The 16362-nt window shown below is 44.6% G+C and overlaps 1 protein-coding gene across 3 annotated transcripts in view; it reads left to right on the top strand.

Annotated features, from left to right (window-relative positions):
• Window positions 1-471: 471 nt before the first annotated feature.
• MAP2K4 (mitogen-activated protein kinase kinase 4) overlaps window positions 472-16362 on the top strand; it is a 134867-nt gene continuing 118976 nt past the window's right edge. For 2 of the 3 annotated variants that reach the window (XM_045984743.1, XM_045984741.1), the window contains exon 1: window positions 473-636. In XM_045984743.1, coding sequence (XP_045840699.1) covers window positions 519-636 — 118 coding nt within the window. In that variant the 5' untranslated portion in view covers window positions 473-518. Of the gene's footprint in view, window positions 637-16362 lie in introns of all 3 variants that reach the window. The other variant, XM_045984744.1, reaches the window with a different exon arrangement.

Raw genomic sequence — 16362 nt, 5'->3', positions numbered from 1 at the left:
GTTCTGAGGTTTCCAACAAGGTGGTTCTTTTTTTTTTTTAAGTAGGCTCCGTGCCGGGCATGGATCTGGAACTCACGACCGCGAGATCAAGAGTCCCACGCGCCACCAAATGAGCCAGCCAGATGCCCTCTCCCCTCTCCGCCCAAACGGGGTTCTTCAACTTTTGGGGTCACAGGCCTCCGTGGGTACAAGGAAAGCTCTGTGCCCCTAACCTCCCCGGTGCACACGCACCGTGCACACACACTCCTAATGGTCAAGCCGCGTTAGGCCCCGCAGCCCCGGCGCAGCAGTCCCGCCCGCCTTCCCTCCGGGTCGGGCACCCGCGCCCTGGGCGGTTCTGCGGCTCGGCAGCTGGCGGGGCTCCGCGTCAGGCGCGGGCGGGGGCGTGCCGGGGGCGTGTCCGGGGCGGGGCGAGGGCGGGGCCAAGGCGGGCGCTAGCCGCGCCCCTCGGCCGTGCGAGAGGCCGAGCTTGCTGCATTGCAGCCGCCGCGGCGCCGCTCGGCTCCTCACTCCCAACAATGGCGGCTCCGAGCCCGAGCGGCGGCGGCGGCGGCTCCGGGGGCGGCAGCGGCAGCGGCACCCCGGGCCCCGTGGGGCCCCCGGCGCCGGGCCACCCGGCCGTCAGCAGCATGCAGGGTAAGGAACGCGCCAGCGCCGCGACCCCGGCCCCCCCTGCGCGGCCGTCGGCGTCGTCGCGGCCTGTCCCCGCGGACGCCCCCGGACCCGGCTGAGGGAGCCACCGGAGCCGCCCGCGCCCGCCCTCCGCCCTCCCTCGCGCTTCCCGCCGCGCGCCCGGCCCTGCCCCGGCCTCGGCCTCGGCCCGGGCCCCGCGTGCAGGCCCGGGGCCGCGGCCTCCGCCTCCGCCCGCGCGCGGCCGCTCGGCCCCGCCGGCCCTGCGCTCCGGGCCCACCTGGCCCTGCACCGCCCCCGTGGCCGCCCCCGCCACGCCGCCGCCGCTCACCTGGCGCCGCCCCGCCCGCGCTTCCGGGCCCGCGCCCGCCCGGCCCCGCGCCCCGGCGGCGCAGGTAGACGGTGGCGGCGTCCCAGCCCCGCGCCCCCTGGCGCTCCGCCGCCGCAGTGGGGCCCCGCGCAGGGCCATCTTGGCTCCCCGCGGGGCGCAGCTGGAGCCGGCCCGCCCGCCGAGCTGACCTCCCGGCCCGGCGCTCCAGCGGGACCCCGCGCCTGCAAACTTTCGCGGGGGCTCCGCGCGCGGGGAGGGCGAGAGGGGTGGGGGAGGGGGCGCTCGGGCCTGTGCCACCTGTAAGGTGGTGGTGTAGACAGCCGCGGGCCTGGCGGAGCCGCTGGTGCGGGGCCGGGGGTGTCCGCGTGAGCATGGCAGGCTCAGAATCTCAGCGCAGACGCGAGAAAGAGCGGATTCGGTTCCAGCGGAGAGGGGCACGCAGGGGTCAAAGTGGGACCGGGTCGCGTTTGGAGATCCGAGGCAGCTTCCTAATTCATGGCTGTCCCCACCGGGAATGCGCATTTAGATCCGTAGGGCTCCTGACAGCGGTGGTGGGGGGGGGGGGGGCCGTTGTGAAAATACCAGGCCCCAGCCCATCGGGGCCATTTCCTTAAGTTTCCTGCGGAATTTCGAGGAGTAATGTTATTTTTAAAACAGGGAATCTCAGAAATCTCTTGACGACTTCGGCTGACTGCTTATGTTACCTTATTAGCGGAATCTGTCGGGGTACCCTTGGTGGTCAGTGTCGCCATGGTTACTCTTTGATGAAAAGCTTCCTAAGGGCGCTTTGGTCTGTCTTAACCGGGTGTCTAGGTGTGTCTGAACCGCGTTTAGGGTCAACATTTACTGACTATCTTGTGTTTATGAGAGCGTCTGTGATTCAGGAAGCAGAGACAGGATTTTAGTCATTTTTGTATCCCGGCTGCCCTCCCTGTGAGATAATTTTGATACACATAAAGAATGGTGACATATAGACAGGGTGATGTCAGAGCTCAGAGGAGACTTTCTATGCAGGCTCTCATAATTAATTCAAATTGAATTCGTTATTGGATGCTACTGTGTTACACAGCACACTGTATAGACGAAGCGAAACACGGATTTCGTGATCTTACTGCTTTCCAGTCTAGTTGTTGCTGGTGGGGAAATGAAACAGCAAAACGACAACTTAGGATTGTATCGCTTATGCAAAACAGGTGACTTACAAAGCTTATAAAAGTAAGGCAGGTTTTTTTGGCGGGGAGTTCTTGGTGGGCGGTAGGGAGGCTGATAGTTTGAAAAAGTTGTATAAATGTATTCATATTTTTATTGTTAAAAAAAAATTTATTGAGCATCTGCCTAGTGCTGGGCATAGACTAGTGCTAGGTATGCAGAAAGAGTGAACAGGGCAGTCACAGCCCTGATGGAGATTTTACCCTCCCGGTGGGATGGGGCAGGGAAGACAATCTGCAGGTAAATAATGGAGAAAAGTGTTACAGAGATAAGAAGCTGGGTTTTGTGCGGGAAGATAATGGGGAAAGGTAGAGTGCTTTGATAAGATGGTTTAAGAAGACCTGTCTGCGGGGCGCCTGGGTGGCTCAGTGAGTTAAAGCCTCTGCTTTCGACTCAGGTCATGATCCCAGGGTCTCGGGATCGAGCCCCATGTCGGGCTCTCTCCTCAGCGGAGAGCCTGCTTCCCTCCTCTCTCTCTCTGCCTACTTGTGATCTCTCTCTGTCAAATAAATAAATAAAAATCTTTAAAAAAAAAAAAAAAAAAAAAGACCTGTCTGCGAAGATGATGCTCCCGCTGAAGGCAGAGGGAAACTGTGTATGAAGGCTCCAAAGTGGGAAAGAGCTTGGAGTGTTCTAGGAACGCAAAGTCCTTGTGGCTGGGCATTATTCTGACGTTCTCCATGCTTCTCCGCCACCCCTGAATGTCAGTGTCTGGTAAACTAAAGTTTCTAACAAGCCGAACCTATTTTCAAAGGGAGAAGGAGGACATTACACTTCTCTCTGAATTATTGATGAATTTTCTTTTACCACTACCATGTCCAGCCTTGATTGCTTCAGGAACGTCCTAGATATATCTTATTACTTGAACCTGTTTTGGTTCTTCAGAATGAAGAGAAGCACTTGACATTCTCAGGATGTTATCTAGCACAGTCCAGGTTACAGACCATGAGCTTAATGGCAATTTAGGATCTTTCTGGTTTTATGTGGTTCGAGCCTAACCTTCATGCTTCATCTGCCCTAGAGACCTTCAGTTTTAGATCAGACTTCAGATCTTAGAATGTTTGGTATATCACCCCCTTGCTCCAGTCTACTACTTCCCACCCCAAAACACTGCCTTTCTGGGCGGTGTTAATGACCTCCCCTCTTTGAAGCAGCTAGTATTCATATATGGAATACATTTTATCAAACAGACATTAAGAGGTACTTCTGTGTGGTAAGCCCTGTGCTGGGCACTGGATAACCCTGTACACTTTTTTCATGGCTTGAGGTTTGTGGCCCAGGAGTGGCCCAAATTGGGAGGCATTGTTTTCTTAAGATCATAATGTTTAAGATCCAGAGCTCTGGAGTCCTGGATTTGAATCCCCTTCTCAGGATTTACGATTTCTGTGACCTAGGGCAGTATATTTAACCTCTCCAAGCTTGTTTCTCAGTTGGAATGTAGGAATAATGCGATGTCACAGCTTCTTTAAGATGCGCGCAGCACAGTCCTGACGTACCGTAGGGATGTGACACACGCCCACCATCGCCATTGTTAATAGCAACAATGCTGTCATTTGTAAGGGTGTCCTTAATGGTCTCTTTCATTATTAGTAGATGTGTCCCTAACCCCGCATGATCCACTACACAGTTTCTCCAGCTTCGTTATTACTGGGTCCTGCCCTTCTCACTAACCTGTTGATGTCCACTTTTCATTGAGCCTTTCCTTTAAGAATATTCCTGATGAGTCTTTATTCTGCCTGGATTCAGGTAGAATACCTGCTCGGTCATGTACCAGCTTTGTGACTTGGGATGATTACTCACCTTCTCTGAACTCCGAGTTTCAATAGGGATACAACCTACCCAACAGGGCTGTTGCGATGATCACATTATTAGATTAATGCACACAGAAGTGCTTGGAAAGTTGTAAACTATAAGTATATAAGGATTTTTAATAGACATGGCTATTCGCCTGGTTGAATTACTAGACACTTAAAACGTATGACTATCTCATAAACACAAGAAGTTTATTTTAGAAGACTTAAAGTAGGGAAAAAATAAAACTTCTGTTAAAAATAAGACTTCTGTATTTCTGTAAACTCTACTCAGCTGAGAAGTGCCAGTTTTTTTTTAAGATTTCATTTATTTATTTGACAGAGAGAGAGAGAAAGATCACAAATAGGCAGAGAGGCAGGCAGAGGGGGAGGGGGAAGCAGGCTCCCCACTGAGCAGAGAGCCTGATGTGGGTGCCTCGATCCCAGGACCCTGAGATCATGACCTGAGCCAAAGGCAGAGGCTTAACCCACTGAGCCACCCAGGCGCCCGAGAAGTGTCAGTTTTTAAAGCAATTTTTAAAATGTGATTAGAATAGTTAGGATCTACAGTTGATTCTGAAAAACATGGAGGCATTGGAAAGTACTTGCTACAGGAAGCAGGTATAAAGTGTACATTGTAGGTACCTCTGATTCTCTTAATGAGCTGTTCTAGGTGGGCGGTTTCTCCTTTTTCCTTCTCCGGTCTCAGCTGTAGACGTGTCACAGAAGTTGTGGACTACTAGTCCAGTCCTTGCTTATTTACCTTCACCTGAACTATTTGTAAATAGCATTTAAAGTAAAAAGATGATCTTTTGGTTCTCCTTAAAAAGCACACGGGCACCTGAGTGGCTCAGTCGGATAGGCATCCAACTCTGGATTTCAGTTCAGGTCTTGGTCTCAGGGTCATGAGTTCAAGCCATGCGCTGAGCTCCATGCTGGGTGTGTAGCCTGCTTAAAAACAAAAACAAAACCAGAAACACATACACAATAATGTACAGCATGGCAGCTATTGTTAATAATACTATATTGCATATTTGAAAGTTGCTAAGAGTAAATCTTAAAAGTTCTCATCACCAGAATGTAAGTTCTTTGTGTATGGTGATATTAACTAGACTTATTTCAGCCATCATTTTGTGATATGTACAAATATCCAGTCATGAAGTATACCTCAAACTAATGTCCTATTATGTCAGTTATACCCTAGTAATAAAAAACTTTACAAAATGAAAGAAACACAGAACTTTCAGGTGTAATGATGCATATCTGTTAAAGATTTCAAATCAGTGCACTTTTTTCTCTCAATAATATTTAAATATCGAAAATATGTGTGAAACGCCCTATTCGTGATTATATTAGACTGTATTACCATTTAGTCTGTGGTTTCCAAGAGCCATAGGAAGATGCCTTTATTTGGATATTAAAGAACTGAATTGTGCAGACAGTAGATATAGTTCCAAACCCTAGGACGGCTTCCCTTTCCTTCCTGGCGTGCTGAGTACTATTCCCTAACCATTCACATGACACAACCTGGTACAAAGTCCACCTCAGCAAGTTGGTCCCCTCTCAAAGCACAGTGCATTTCTCTGTTTTCTCTCAGAAGCGAGCACAACCCTAGTATTAAAAGACAAAAAGTACAAAAATGGTGCTTTCAATATACTTTTCTCTCCTTTTCCTCTCATGTACCTTCAAGTGAAAGTACTGAAACTCATTTTAAGATGGAATATTAGTTAACCCTGTATTTTGAGTCCTGTTTTCTCCCCCCCCCCCCCATAAATTTCTCTATTTTTCTTCCATTTCTGTGAGCAGCTGGATTGCTTTGGGCTTATCCAGCCTTCCCTGCTTCCTAGGGGTCAGGAGATCACATTCAGCTCCATCCTACATCACCCAGGTCAGTCTCTGTAGTCTCCATCTCTCAGAGATGGGGAGTCGGTCCAGGTTACACAACCTCGGAAACCTTCATTCAGATTTAAAGTTAAGAAGGGAAACCAATAGTTAACACAGCTCTTTTTCGCTCTTTCCATAATTTGGTGCTCATAAACTCTACTTTAAGGGTAGGTGGGCTTAGTTCCCTCTCACAGATTAGGAAACTAACATTCAATGAAGTGATTTGCTCTGGAGGAGGTGGGTTCTGACCCACCCATGTGACTAGTAGCCTTTCTCCGTATTGCTCAATAGCACCGGGTCACACAGGTTTTCCGAGCTCAAAGCTGTTTCAGCCATTCAGGTCTGAGAGAAGTGTCTTTGCCAGAATGATGCAGGTTCAGGAATAGAAAGGGGAAATTATTTTAGGTTTCGGTTGGGGAGGGTGGAAGCTCTAAGCAGCCAGCCATGTTTGGGTTGATTTTGGAGCGTTGTTGCTTCCTGATGCTGCTTTATGTTCTAGAGTTTTAAACTCGATGGAGGATTGACAGTAGCATTTTGGATTAGGAGGCGTTTTTAATTAGGCATCGGCCCAGGAAGCCAGTATAGATTTGGAAAGGTAATGGAACCCTTTCATCACCGTACATAATATGTAAAAGGAGCCCATTTAGCAGAAGAGTTAATAATTTATGTTGCCATCTCGACTAAATTTGACATTTGGTGGAAGTGACAGTCCTGCCAATGGGTGTGGGTTTGCTTCTCCCCTTGTCCCCGACCCCAGGAGCTCCAGAAGGCCTTCATGTGTTGTCTCTTCATGCTCTTGGCAAGGTCGAGAATTATTGTGTACTTACAGAAAGGCGTCAAGGGCCAGGAGTGATAAGATTGGCCTAACTTGTGGCTACACAGTGAAAGGGACCATTGGTTAGTAGTTAACTCAAGAGGGGCCTCTCGAAAGGAGGTAACATTCATACCGTATACAGCTTGTTTCCTGGCAAACACATCATTCCCCACCGCATGGAAAGATGATTGCAGTAGGCTCCACAGCAGCCTTTTCAAGGCACGTTATGTTCAGCTTACCAAAGATCACTCAAAATTTATAAAAGGGAGAAATAAGAGACGTGTTACCAGATATATCTGCTATGCCTTCGTTGTCTGACTTCACTAAAAAAGTAAGTGACATTAATTGGCTCCCCTGATGTGTGCTGGTATCTCTGAGATCTGGTTTAGCTTCCTGCCAGGGAAAGTATCCACCTTTTTGGACACCAGGGCACCAGGCTGTGTCTGGGAAGGGCTGTGGCAGAGTGTAAGGCCTGGGGTGGGGATCCCCGGGCTGTCTGGAGTCCCTCCCTTTTACCTCTCCCAGGGAGACAGGGAATGAAAGGAGAGGGACTGGTTTTGTGTAGGTGGAGCTGGTCTGATGGGGAAAGTACCAGTCATTGCTCAGCCGAGGGAGAGACCAGGAATGATCACAATGGTAATAATGACCTGCACTATTCCAGGCGCTGTTGGACATTTTAGAGATATTGCTTAATCGTCACAGAGCGCTTTTGGGTATTGCTGTTCTGTTTTACAGATGAGGAAGTTGAGGCTCATGGAGGTTAGATACTTTCCCACAGTCACAGAGTTGCCCTTCCTGGGTGTACCCAGGCTTCCCTGAACAAGCTGGAGGTATTAATACAGCATTTAGTTACATAACCAAAGAGGAAATGAGGTAGTCGTTGGCCAGAGGCAGGAAAAAGAAATGGATCATGAGGACTGACAAGATCCCAAACTAAAAGCAACTATGGAGGGGTGCCTGGGTGGCTCAGTTGTTAGGCGTCTGCCTTTGGCTCAGGTCATGATCCCAGGGTCCTGGGATCGAGCCCCGCATCGGGCTCCCGGCTCTGATGAAGGCCTGCTTCTCCCTCCCTCACTCCCCCTGCTTGTTTTCCCTCTCTTGCTGTGTCTCTCTCTGTGAAATAAATAAAATCTTAAAAAACAACAACAACCACAACTATGGAAGGGATTTGATCAGTATTTGTCAAATCATGAATGGTTCTGGACGACACAAACATGCTGGGACCAACTGAATTATGGTGGACCCACCAGTTTGAGGCTGGTGAAGCAAGGAAAGTGAAAGGAAACAATATAGCAGGAGTCAAATCTTGTGGAAACCACTCTAAGTACAGTGCACATGCAAATTTCGGACAAGCCAAGATCAACCCTTAGATGTTAGAGCTGTAATGATGTACTCTGGGTGACTTTGCAGTTGAGGCCACATGCCACAGTTTTGAGGATGATTCTGGAAGGCAGCAAACAACTAGACTCTTCATGCTTGTGTCAGAAGGAAGGCTTGGTGGATTGCTCTATGGGCATGACCTGGTCAGGTGGCTTTGATTTTCTTTACCCTAGTGTGGCTTCGTTCTGTCATTCATAGTCCATTGTCAGCCGTACCCAAATCTGGGCTGCCCAGAGACCTGAAAGGAACCGCGGAGGAACTGGGAAACCGCTTACACCCCTGTCCCGTGCGTACCATCTCCGGGTTATACCATCAACCCAGAGCAGCGGGGCAGGGAGAATGGGAGGGGAGCCGTTACACAGGCAAAGTAGGTCCTGACATACTGTTTCCAAATTCTAAGATGAGATGACTTTTCTTTTAATTTTTTAATTTTTTTACGTAGCTTCCACACTCATGGAGTCCAACATGGGGCCTGAACTCACGACCCTGAGACCGAGACCTGAGCTGGGATTAAGAGTCAGACACTTAACCAACTGAGCCACACAGACGTCCCATATTGATATTTTTTTAATTTTATAGTTAAAGAAGGATCCTGGGGGTCAAGTGAAATGATTTGACTTTCACAGTTGGAACTAGGACCCTGGGCTGACATTGCTTCTTTTTTACTTTCACAAAGACTCTTTGCCTTTTGTTTTTCTATACACATAATGCACCTTGTAAACGGTCTTCTATGCTAATGTAGACAGGCTTACTTTTTCTGGCAAATACGGTAATGGTAGGTTTTGAGTCATGGCCAGTGAAGGGCTGTCAGGATTGAGGTAACAGAGAATGAGTAGGAATGTGGGAAAGAGGGTGACCCCGTGAGAAAGAGGAGAGAGAAAGCCCTACAGAACTCCATTTCTCTACACCGCCATATGTATACTTCTGGATACTTAATCCTGGGGGTCTAAGATTTAAGGCAAGTAAGCTCACCTGGGCCAGATAAAATGAAAAGGACTCAAACTGGAAGTAGAGGATCACGTAGAATTTAGACTCAGCGTACAGATACCAGAGTAAAAAAGAGGGAGGCACCTAAGATATTCAAGATTAACTGGTACCAGCAACAGATTTAACTGATACCTTAAGTGTGTGCATGGGAAGACAGAATTTCTGAGATACAGGAGACCTCAAAAAGGAACATATGTGAATGAATATTAATGGATGAATTACAGTATAGCCAGTCTGGCTTTGTCTACAGCTGAGGATACTGGAAGTTTTCCTCACCGTTTCTTTACCACTGTCTTTCTGTTCTTGTACAGGATTGCTGGTGGTCCCCTCGCTGCCTCCCTGCCCTTTGAGTGTCAGGAGCTAGGGGAGGTCTAGAAAGATTTAGCTAGTAGCCTTTTATCTGATCTGACTGATAAGACTAAGTGGGATTCCAAAGTGAGCCATTCTGTTTGTCAGTGGAGCCCTCCTTGCCTCTAACTCTGGGTCTGTTAGCAAGTCTTTTCTGAGTAAGAAATGATGCAGAGATGAATGTTGCTGTGAGGCCTCAGAATCCCTTCACCTGGTCACTTATCCATAATAAAAAGAAAAAGTCCTGTAATGATGCTTTGGGAATTCCAGCCTCCATTTTTAGCTACCAGCATTGGTTCTGTACTTGAAGTGGGTTTAACCCCTCGTGTTAGAGCAGACACTCTAACACTGTCAGTTACATCTGCCTCTACACATTTTTCCTCCTGGAACTTTTTTTTACATAGTTGTGCAGACAGATCCAGCTCACTCTTTTTCTTGTATCTTTCAAGTTTATTTATCTTGCTCCTTTCCCCATTCATACTGCTATTCTGTTTGCCTCTCCTCCACTATTTATTTTTTGCTACCTAGTAGCAACCATTGAGCTAAAAAGAAAAGAGTGACTATTGACTTAAACTCGTTTCAGTCTTTCCTCCCCTTGCTTCCTCTCCAGTTGTTGCAGGTGAATTTTCCCTTCTTTCTCCCCCCACCTGCCCCCCTCCCCTGTGGGAGGAGGGAGGGTCCTGGAAGCTGGGCTTCAGAACCGGTGCCGGGCGGGGGTGGGGAGTGGGGGGGGGGGGCCGCTGAAGCACCAGTGTGCTCTCTATCTGTGTATTTCTGCCTGTTTCCAGAGAGCCAGTTTCCTCTCCTTGACCTGTGCTCCCCTCATTTTGTGCAGGAGGAAGCTGGCTAGCTTTTAGTTGCTTAGGCTTCTAAGACCCGTGGATCTCTGACTTCTCTTTCTGAAGTCTCTTCCTGCTGTGCATCTGGTGGGGTAGCACGTTGAGCTTGAGGTGGTAGCTGTGTCCATGTTTGCCCCAAGGACTTCTGCCGGTGAAGTCTCTCCATTCACACTCCCTCCTGCATTGTCTTTTGTGTGATTAGGTAGTAAGCAGTGGGTTACTTCTGGCCAAAGTAGCTACCTTAAGATTTTTCCGGTTTTGTATGTTGTAAGTGAGATCTTTATCTTTGAATCTTAAGCATCTTGGTAACTGGATGAGAAAGACAACTTAAACACATCCTTCCTTTAGTCCTGGCTCTTTTTCTCAAAGTTTTGATTGTTTGCAGAAATGCAAGCTTGAGTGGATCCTCATTCTGAATTTCCCCATGTTGTTCCCTAAAGCATTCATGAACACAGGCATAGGAAGAAAACTAAGAAAACTAGACCCACTTAAACCAAGCGGATGAGATTTTGTGAAGGTTTGGTCATAAACAGCCTATTTTACTGGGTGCATTTTACAAAAAAATTACATCTGTATGAATGTAGGCATAAGGTATAAGCAGGTTGAGCTGGATTTGGGAAATGAATTCACAGGTTTTCTTCCTGTAACGTGTAAGGTTCCATTCTGCTGTATCATTCCTAGGGACATAGTTTTCTTGTCAGGCCTTGGTTAGAAGGGTTTCTGCCCCTCCTGACTAGTTCACTGTCTTACTGCTTGAAATTAGTGAATTGACTAGAAAAGGTTGTTTTGAGTGTTGAGGCTTCCCAATTTATGACCTACTTTTGAAGCCTTTGACTCAGTGTAGCAATTAAGCATGAATAGTTCTAAGTAGTTTGAGTTAATAAAAATAACCTGTAATATATTATGAATTTGTGGATTTAAAAAATTGACAAGATTATTTTAAAAGTTACTCTTGACTTCCAGGGGCTAATGGCTACTCTGTTTCTTGAATAGATACGAGAAATTACGGTAACAGCAGAATTTAGAATTTAAACTTGACTTCAGCTCCACTTGATAAAGTCCAGCTTTATCTGAGACAGCTGACTTTCTTAAAGAAAGCCCGTATGTTACATTTATCACTGTGATGGTGGGGCTTATGTGATTTGAACTGTTCTTGAATTGGTTTTGTTCAAATGTAACATAAAAATGCAATGTCATGTTCTAATTTTGGTTTGTTTGATTTACAGTCAATGAACTGGAACTTATCTCTTTTACTTTAGGCTTTCAGATAAACTTCTGTGAAAAGGCACAAAGTAAGCTACAAATTTTATGATACTATGCTACTTACTTTTTTTCATATCCATCTTGGTATTGGGAATGTGTCCACTATTGTTTCAACTAACCAACCATGGCAATTTTACATTAAAAGAGCTTCCATTTCTCATTCTTTTTCCAAATACAAAAAAAAAAAATGTCATTGTTATATTCTTGATTGTAAGTTGTTCATGGTCTCAGGGTCCTGGGATCGAGCCCCGCGTGGGGCTCTCTGTTGAGTGGGGAGCCTGCTTCCCCCCTCTCTCTCTCTTTCTCTCTCTGTCTGCCTTTCTGCCTGCTTGTGATCTCTCTGTCAAATAAATAAAATCTTTAAAAAAAATTAAAAAAAAAGATTTTATTTATTTGACAGAGATCACAAATAGGCAGTGAGGCAGGCAGAGAGAGAGAGAGGAGGAAGCAGGCTCCCTGTAGAGCAGAGAGCCCGATGTGGGGATGTGGGGCTTGATGTGGGGATGTGGGGCTCGATCCCCGGACCCGGGGATAATGACCTGAGCTGAAGGCAGAGGCTTTAACCCACTGAGCCACCCAGGTGCCCCTGTAAATTGTTCTTGTTTGCACTTGAAATTGAAATAGAAAGATACAGATATTCAAATGTATGTAGGCATAGAAAGACGTATATAGATATGCAGATGTGTGTAGATATGGAAATGTAGATAGGTCCAGAAAGCAGACTAGATTTAGAAAGATGTACACAGGTATCAAAAGATAAATTTATGTGATGTAGTTATAAAAAGCTATACATAGGTATTTGGATTTAATCATAATTTAGACTACAAGTTGAGGAAAGGTTTCTATTAATATCGTGGTGCAAAAAGTATGTCACTCTGCTCAGAAGTTTCATGCTTTAAAATTGATTTTTTTGAACCATACACTTAGAGCATTTTAACTTTTCTCTTTGAAACAGTTTGTTTCTTCTTCCTCCTGCCTCCCCTTAACCCACTATAGACTAGTGCTCTATATTAGGACACTAGTCTTTATTGAATACAGAATACGTTTTCTATTAAAGCAAATTTTTTAAGCTAAAACAAATTCATTTTAAACTTAAATATCATTTGTATAAATGCAGTTTAAAAAGACCCTCACTCAAGGAGGCTACTCTCCAGTTGACATAAAAAAAAAAATCCCAAAATATAATGTAACTGGTTTCATCATCTGCTGATTTACTCACAGAATGAGGAAGAATGGGGACCACTTTTTGATAAACATCCTTCTCCCTCCCAGCTTTATTGAGATTTAATTGTCATATAACATTAAGTTTAAGGTGTACAGTGTGATGATTTGATAAATATTGCAAAATGATTATCACAGTACGGTTACTTAGCTCCTCCCTCACCTCACGTAACATTAATATTTCTTTTTGTGCTGAGGCCATTTAAGATTTACTCTTTTAGGGGCACCTGGATGGCTCAGTCAGTTAAGCATCTGTCTTTGGCTCAGGTCATGATCCCAGGGTCCTGGGATGGAGCTCCTGGGGCTGGCTCCCCACTCAGCAGGGAGTCTACTCCCTCTTATACTCTTTGTCAAATAAACAAATCTTAAAAAAAAAAAAAAAAGATTTACTCTTTTAGCAATTTTCAAGTATATCATAGAGTATTATTAACAGTAGTCACCATGCTGTACATTTTAGATCCCCCAATATAGATCATTCTTAAGTTAGTTAGTTCAAGGGAAACAACATTTAACCTGGAGAAAACATTTCTACTGTTTTAAGGTTTTCTGATGGAATCAAAATGTTTTATAATTTCCATTGACTGAACATTGTGACTTCCTTTGAAATATAGTAAAAATTTATTTCTGGAATGGTATGATAGATAGTAGGGCAGCTAGGCCATAAGATACAATTTTTTAATTGGTTCATTATTATTATTATCCTTCTCTTACCTTTAACTAAAAATATTATGTGATTTCCCACCCATAATGAACCTACGTATACGATATACATCTATATGTAATGAAGTTACAACTTTGATTTTATGCTGTTTTTAATTTTAATACACTTGAATAATTTTTAGTTTAAAAATATTTGTTTAATGTTTAATATAATTTTAATTTATGTGTGGACAAAATCTAAGAAAAATGCCAACATTTAAAAAATTTAAAGCTGCATTCGCATTGTCCTTTTTTCTAACTTAACTTAGTTGTGGACACAAAACAAGAGAAATGTACTGATTTTATTAAGTTTAAAATTGTGCATGCAGTGTCCACAAAAAGCCTTGTAGCTAGATGAAAAGTCTAAAAGGCTCTGTCCCTCTTCCGTTGTTACAGCAGCCGCAGATCAGTGATGCCGCCCACACGGAAGAGCCGCACATGGGAGCATGTATATTCCCACTTCCATGCTCACTGTGGGCTGTTTTCGCTATCCCTTCACACTGCCTTCTCGTGTCTCCTTTTTTATTTTTCCCCCTCTTTGTGGGAGGTTGCCCTCTTTGTTTTGCAGCTTTTGGGATTCAGTACAGTTTGATACATTCATTCACAAAACACCTTTTGGACACCTCGGTGCATAGCGAGAGGGAAACAGTTGGTCCGGAAGTAAGTTAGGCCTTTGCTCTTAGTGAGCTCGCAGTGTACTGACTTGAGTTGATCCTGGCTCGGTTCTGAGTGTTCAGCAGCGGATGCTATAGATTGATTGGCAGCTGGACCCAGGGTGGGGTGGCGGCGGAGGAGGAGAGGCTTACCCGCACCTCTGCTGAGGTCCTGAGCGAGAACAGCGTAGTGGGCGGGGGTTGTAGTGGGTCTCCGAGAGCTGCTTCCCTGATTGGAGACTGTGGCTCAGAGAGCCAGAGATCCCTGCTTTGCAGTGAAGCGGATTTGTCTGCGGGTGGGACCTCAGTGGGAGACTCCGGGGGAGCGGGCACGCCTATCTGGGACGGTCAGAGCAGGAAGGTTGGTAGGTATGGCCAACTCTGAGTTGACACCATTTATTTTTGTACTAAACTGCAAGTTTTCAGTTGCTTACATCCATAACTTTTCCCAAGATTGGTCCTGCTTTAAAAATTACAGTTTTGTAATGTTTGTAGCCTTACCTTTGAAGTACGTGAACTTGATGTTAAAAGTGGTCATTGCCTCTTTAAAAAGAGAGGGCTTGAAATCACTCAGTCTTTTCTCATCCAATAGGGTATACTCAAGTGTGAGAATCTTCTGTTTTATTCTAAGGATGTTTCAGAATTATCGGAAGACTTTACATTTACTTCATTAAGAATATTCGTATGTCATAAAATGGTTGTAGGAGGGGATGGGGTGCAAAGAGCACAAAATTAGATACTGTTAAAAGTCAGTGAGTACAACTGGTTCAAACATTCAATTCTCCATCATAAATCAGAAAGACTTATTGTAAGATGATTCTGATGACTAATGGAAGCTCTGAAGGATTAATTTTTTCCCATTGTTTGACTTTCACATAGTTTTTGTTTTTTATATTGTTACATCACTATTCCAATTAGTTTACTACAATTGCCTGTTTTAAGTTAGTGGAGTTTTATTGGCAATGTGTGTGTGGGCATTTACACACACAGTGTGAGATTGCCTGTTTAATTTTGGAGTCAGATTTTTATAGAAATTCAATAAAAATCCACTTTGCACCTCATGGTCTTTTTTATAAATTATAGTTTGCATTTATTTGCCTTTTGGTTTTCTAAATAAATTTGTTTAAGATAATATGCTTTTAAGATAAGTAAATAGATGAAGTTATAATTATTTAAGACAACAGTGTTATATTTCTTTTAACACTGTTGGATTGTCACATTATTCTGAAGTCTGAATGTAAGACTACTTTAGGGAACAATGTTCTTTCTGATTAGTGTACCTACGTTTGGAAGGTTGATTAATTCATCATTTATCATTTGGAGATAATGATTTTGTACTTGTAAAGGTGTTTATGTGACTTACGACCAAGTTTGAATGACCAAGTTTGAGTGATCATATCTCAGTGGCTTTAATCAGCTAACCTAAACACAGTTCTTCAGAATATGATTTGCTTTGCTTTATAGAATCGATTTTTGGTGGTGGTGGTTGGGCGGGGGCAGTGATATACCTAGAAACATTTTTTGAGAAGTGCTTTTATAGATGTCAAATTTACCCTAGTGTATTAGCATTCTGATTTTTTTGTTTGTTTGTTTGGGTGAGAATTATGACTTACTAAGGAGCCCATGCTATAGGGTTCTTGAGAGCTAAAGACAAGTTTGGGTAGAGTCTTACAACTTTCCTGTAGCCTTTACTCTTTTTGGTAGCTTTGAAAACTTTTTTTTAGTGCCTTTTAAAAATTGTTTTACTTGGGAAAGTTTACATAAGCAACAGAATCTTTATTTAGAAAATTATGTGCTCCAGAGCTGACTTTTATTCTTGAAGTCACAAATAGAAATTGGATTACAGGTAGTGGTTGTTTTTGGTAACTGCACATCAGAGTATTTGGAGAAAAAAATGGAGGTATCCTAAAGACAGATTCTCATTTAATTGTGAAACTTCTCTCTTTCTTTTAATTTTTAAGATTTTATTTATTTATTTGAGAGAGAGAAAGGCAGGTAGAGTGCATGAACGGAGAGAGGGGCAGAGGGATAGGGAGAAGCAGACTCCCCATTGAACAGGGAGCCCAATATGGGGCTCCATTCCAGGACCCTGAGATCATGACCTGAGCCAAAGGCAGACACTTAAATGACTGAGCCACCGAGGTGCCCCATGAAACTACTCTTTTACAGTAAGCATCCCTAATTGTTTTTAAGTTGATAATAATAAAAAGAAACTATAAAGAGGAGGAAGGATGTTTTGTGAATCTTTCCAGAAACTCTCCAGAAACTTAATAAGTTTACTGACCTGATAAGAAGTGTCCATAAAAGATGATGT

Source organism: Meles meles, chromosome 18 (genome assembly GCF_922984935.1).
Source record: "Meles meles chromosome 18, mMelMel3.1 paternal haplotype, whole genome shotgun sequence".
In the NCBI taxonomy this organism is placed as follows: Eukaryota; Metazoa; Chordata; class Mammalia; order Carnivora; family Mustelidae; genus Meles; species Meles meles.
Note: the sequence above shows the minus strand (reverse complement) of the source record. Positions and strands in the feature narration are given on the sequence as shown.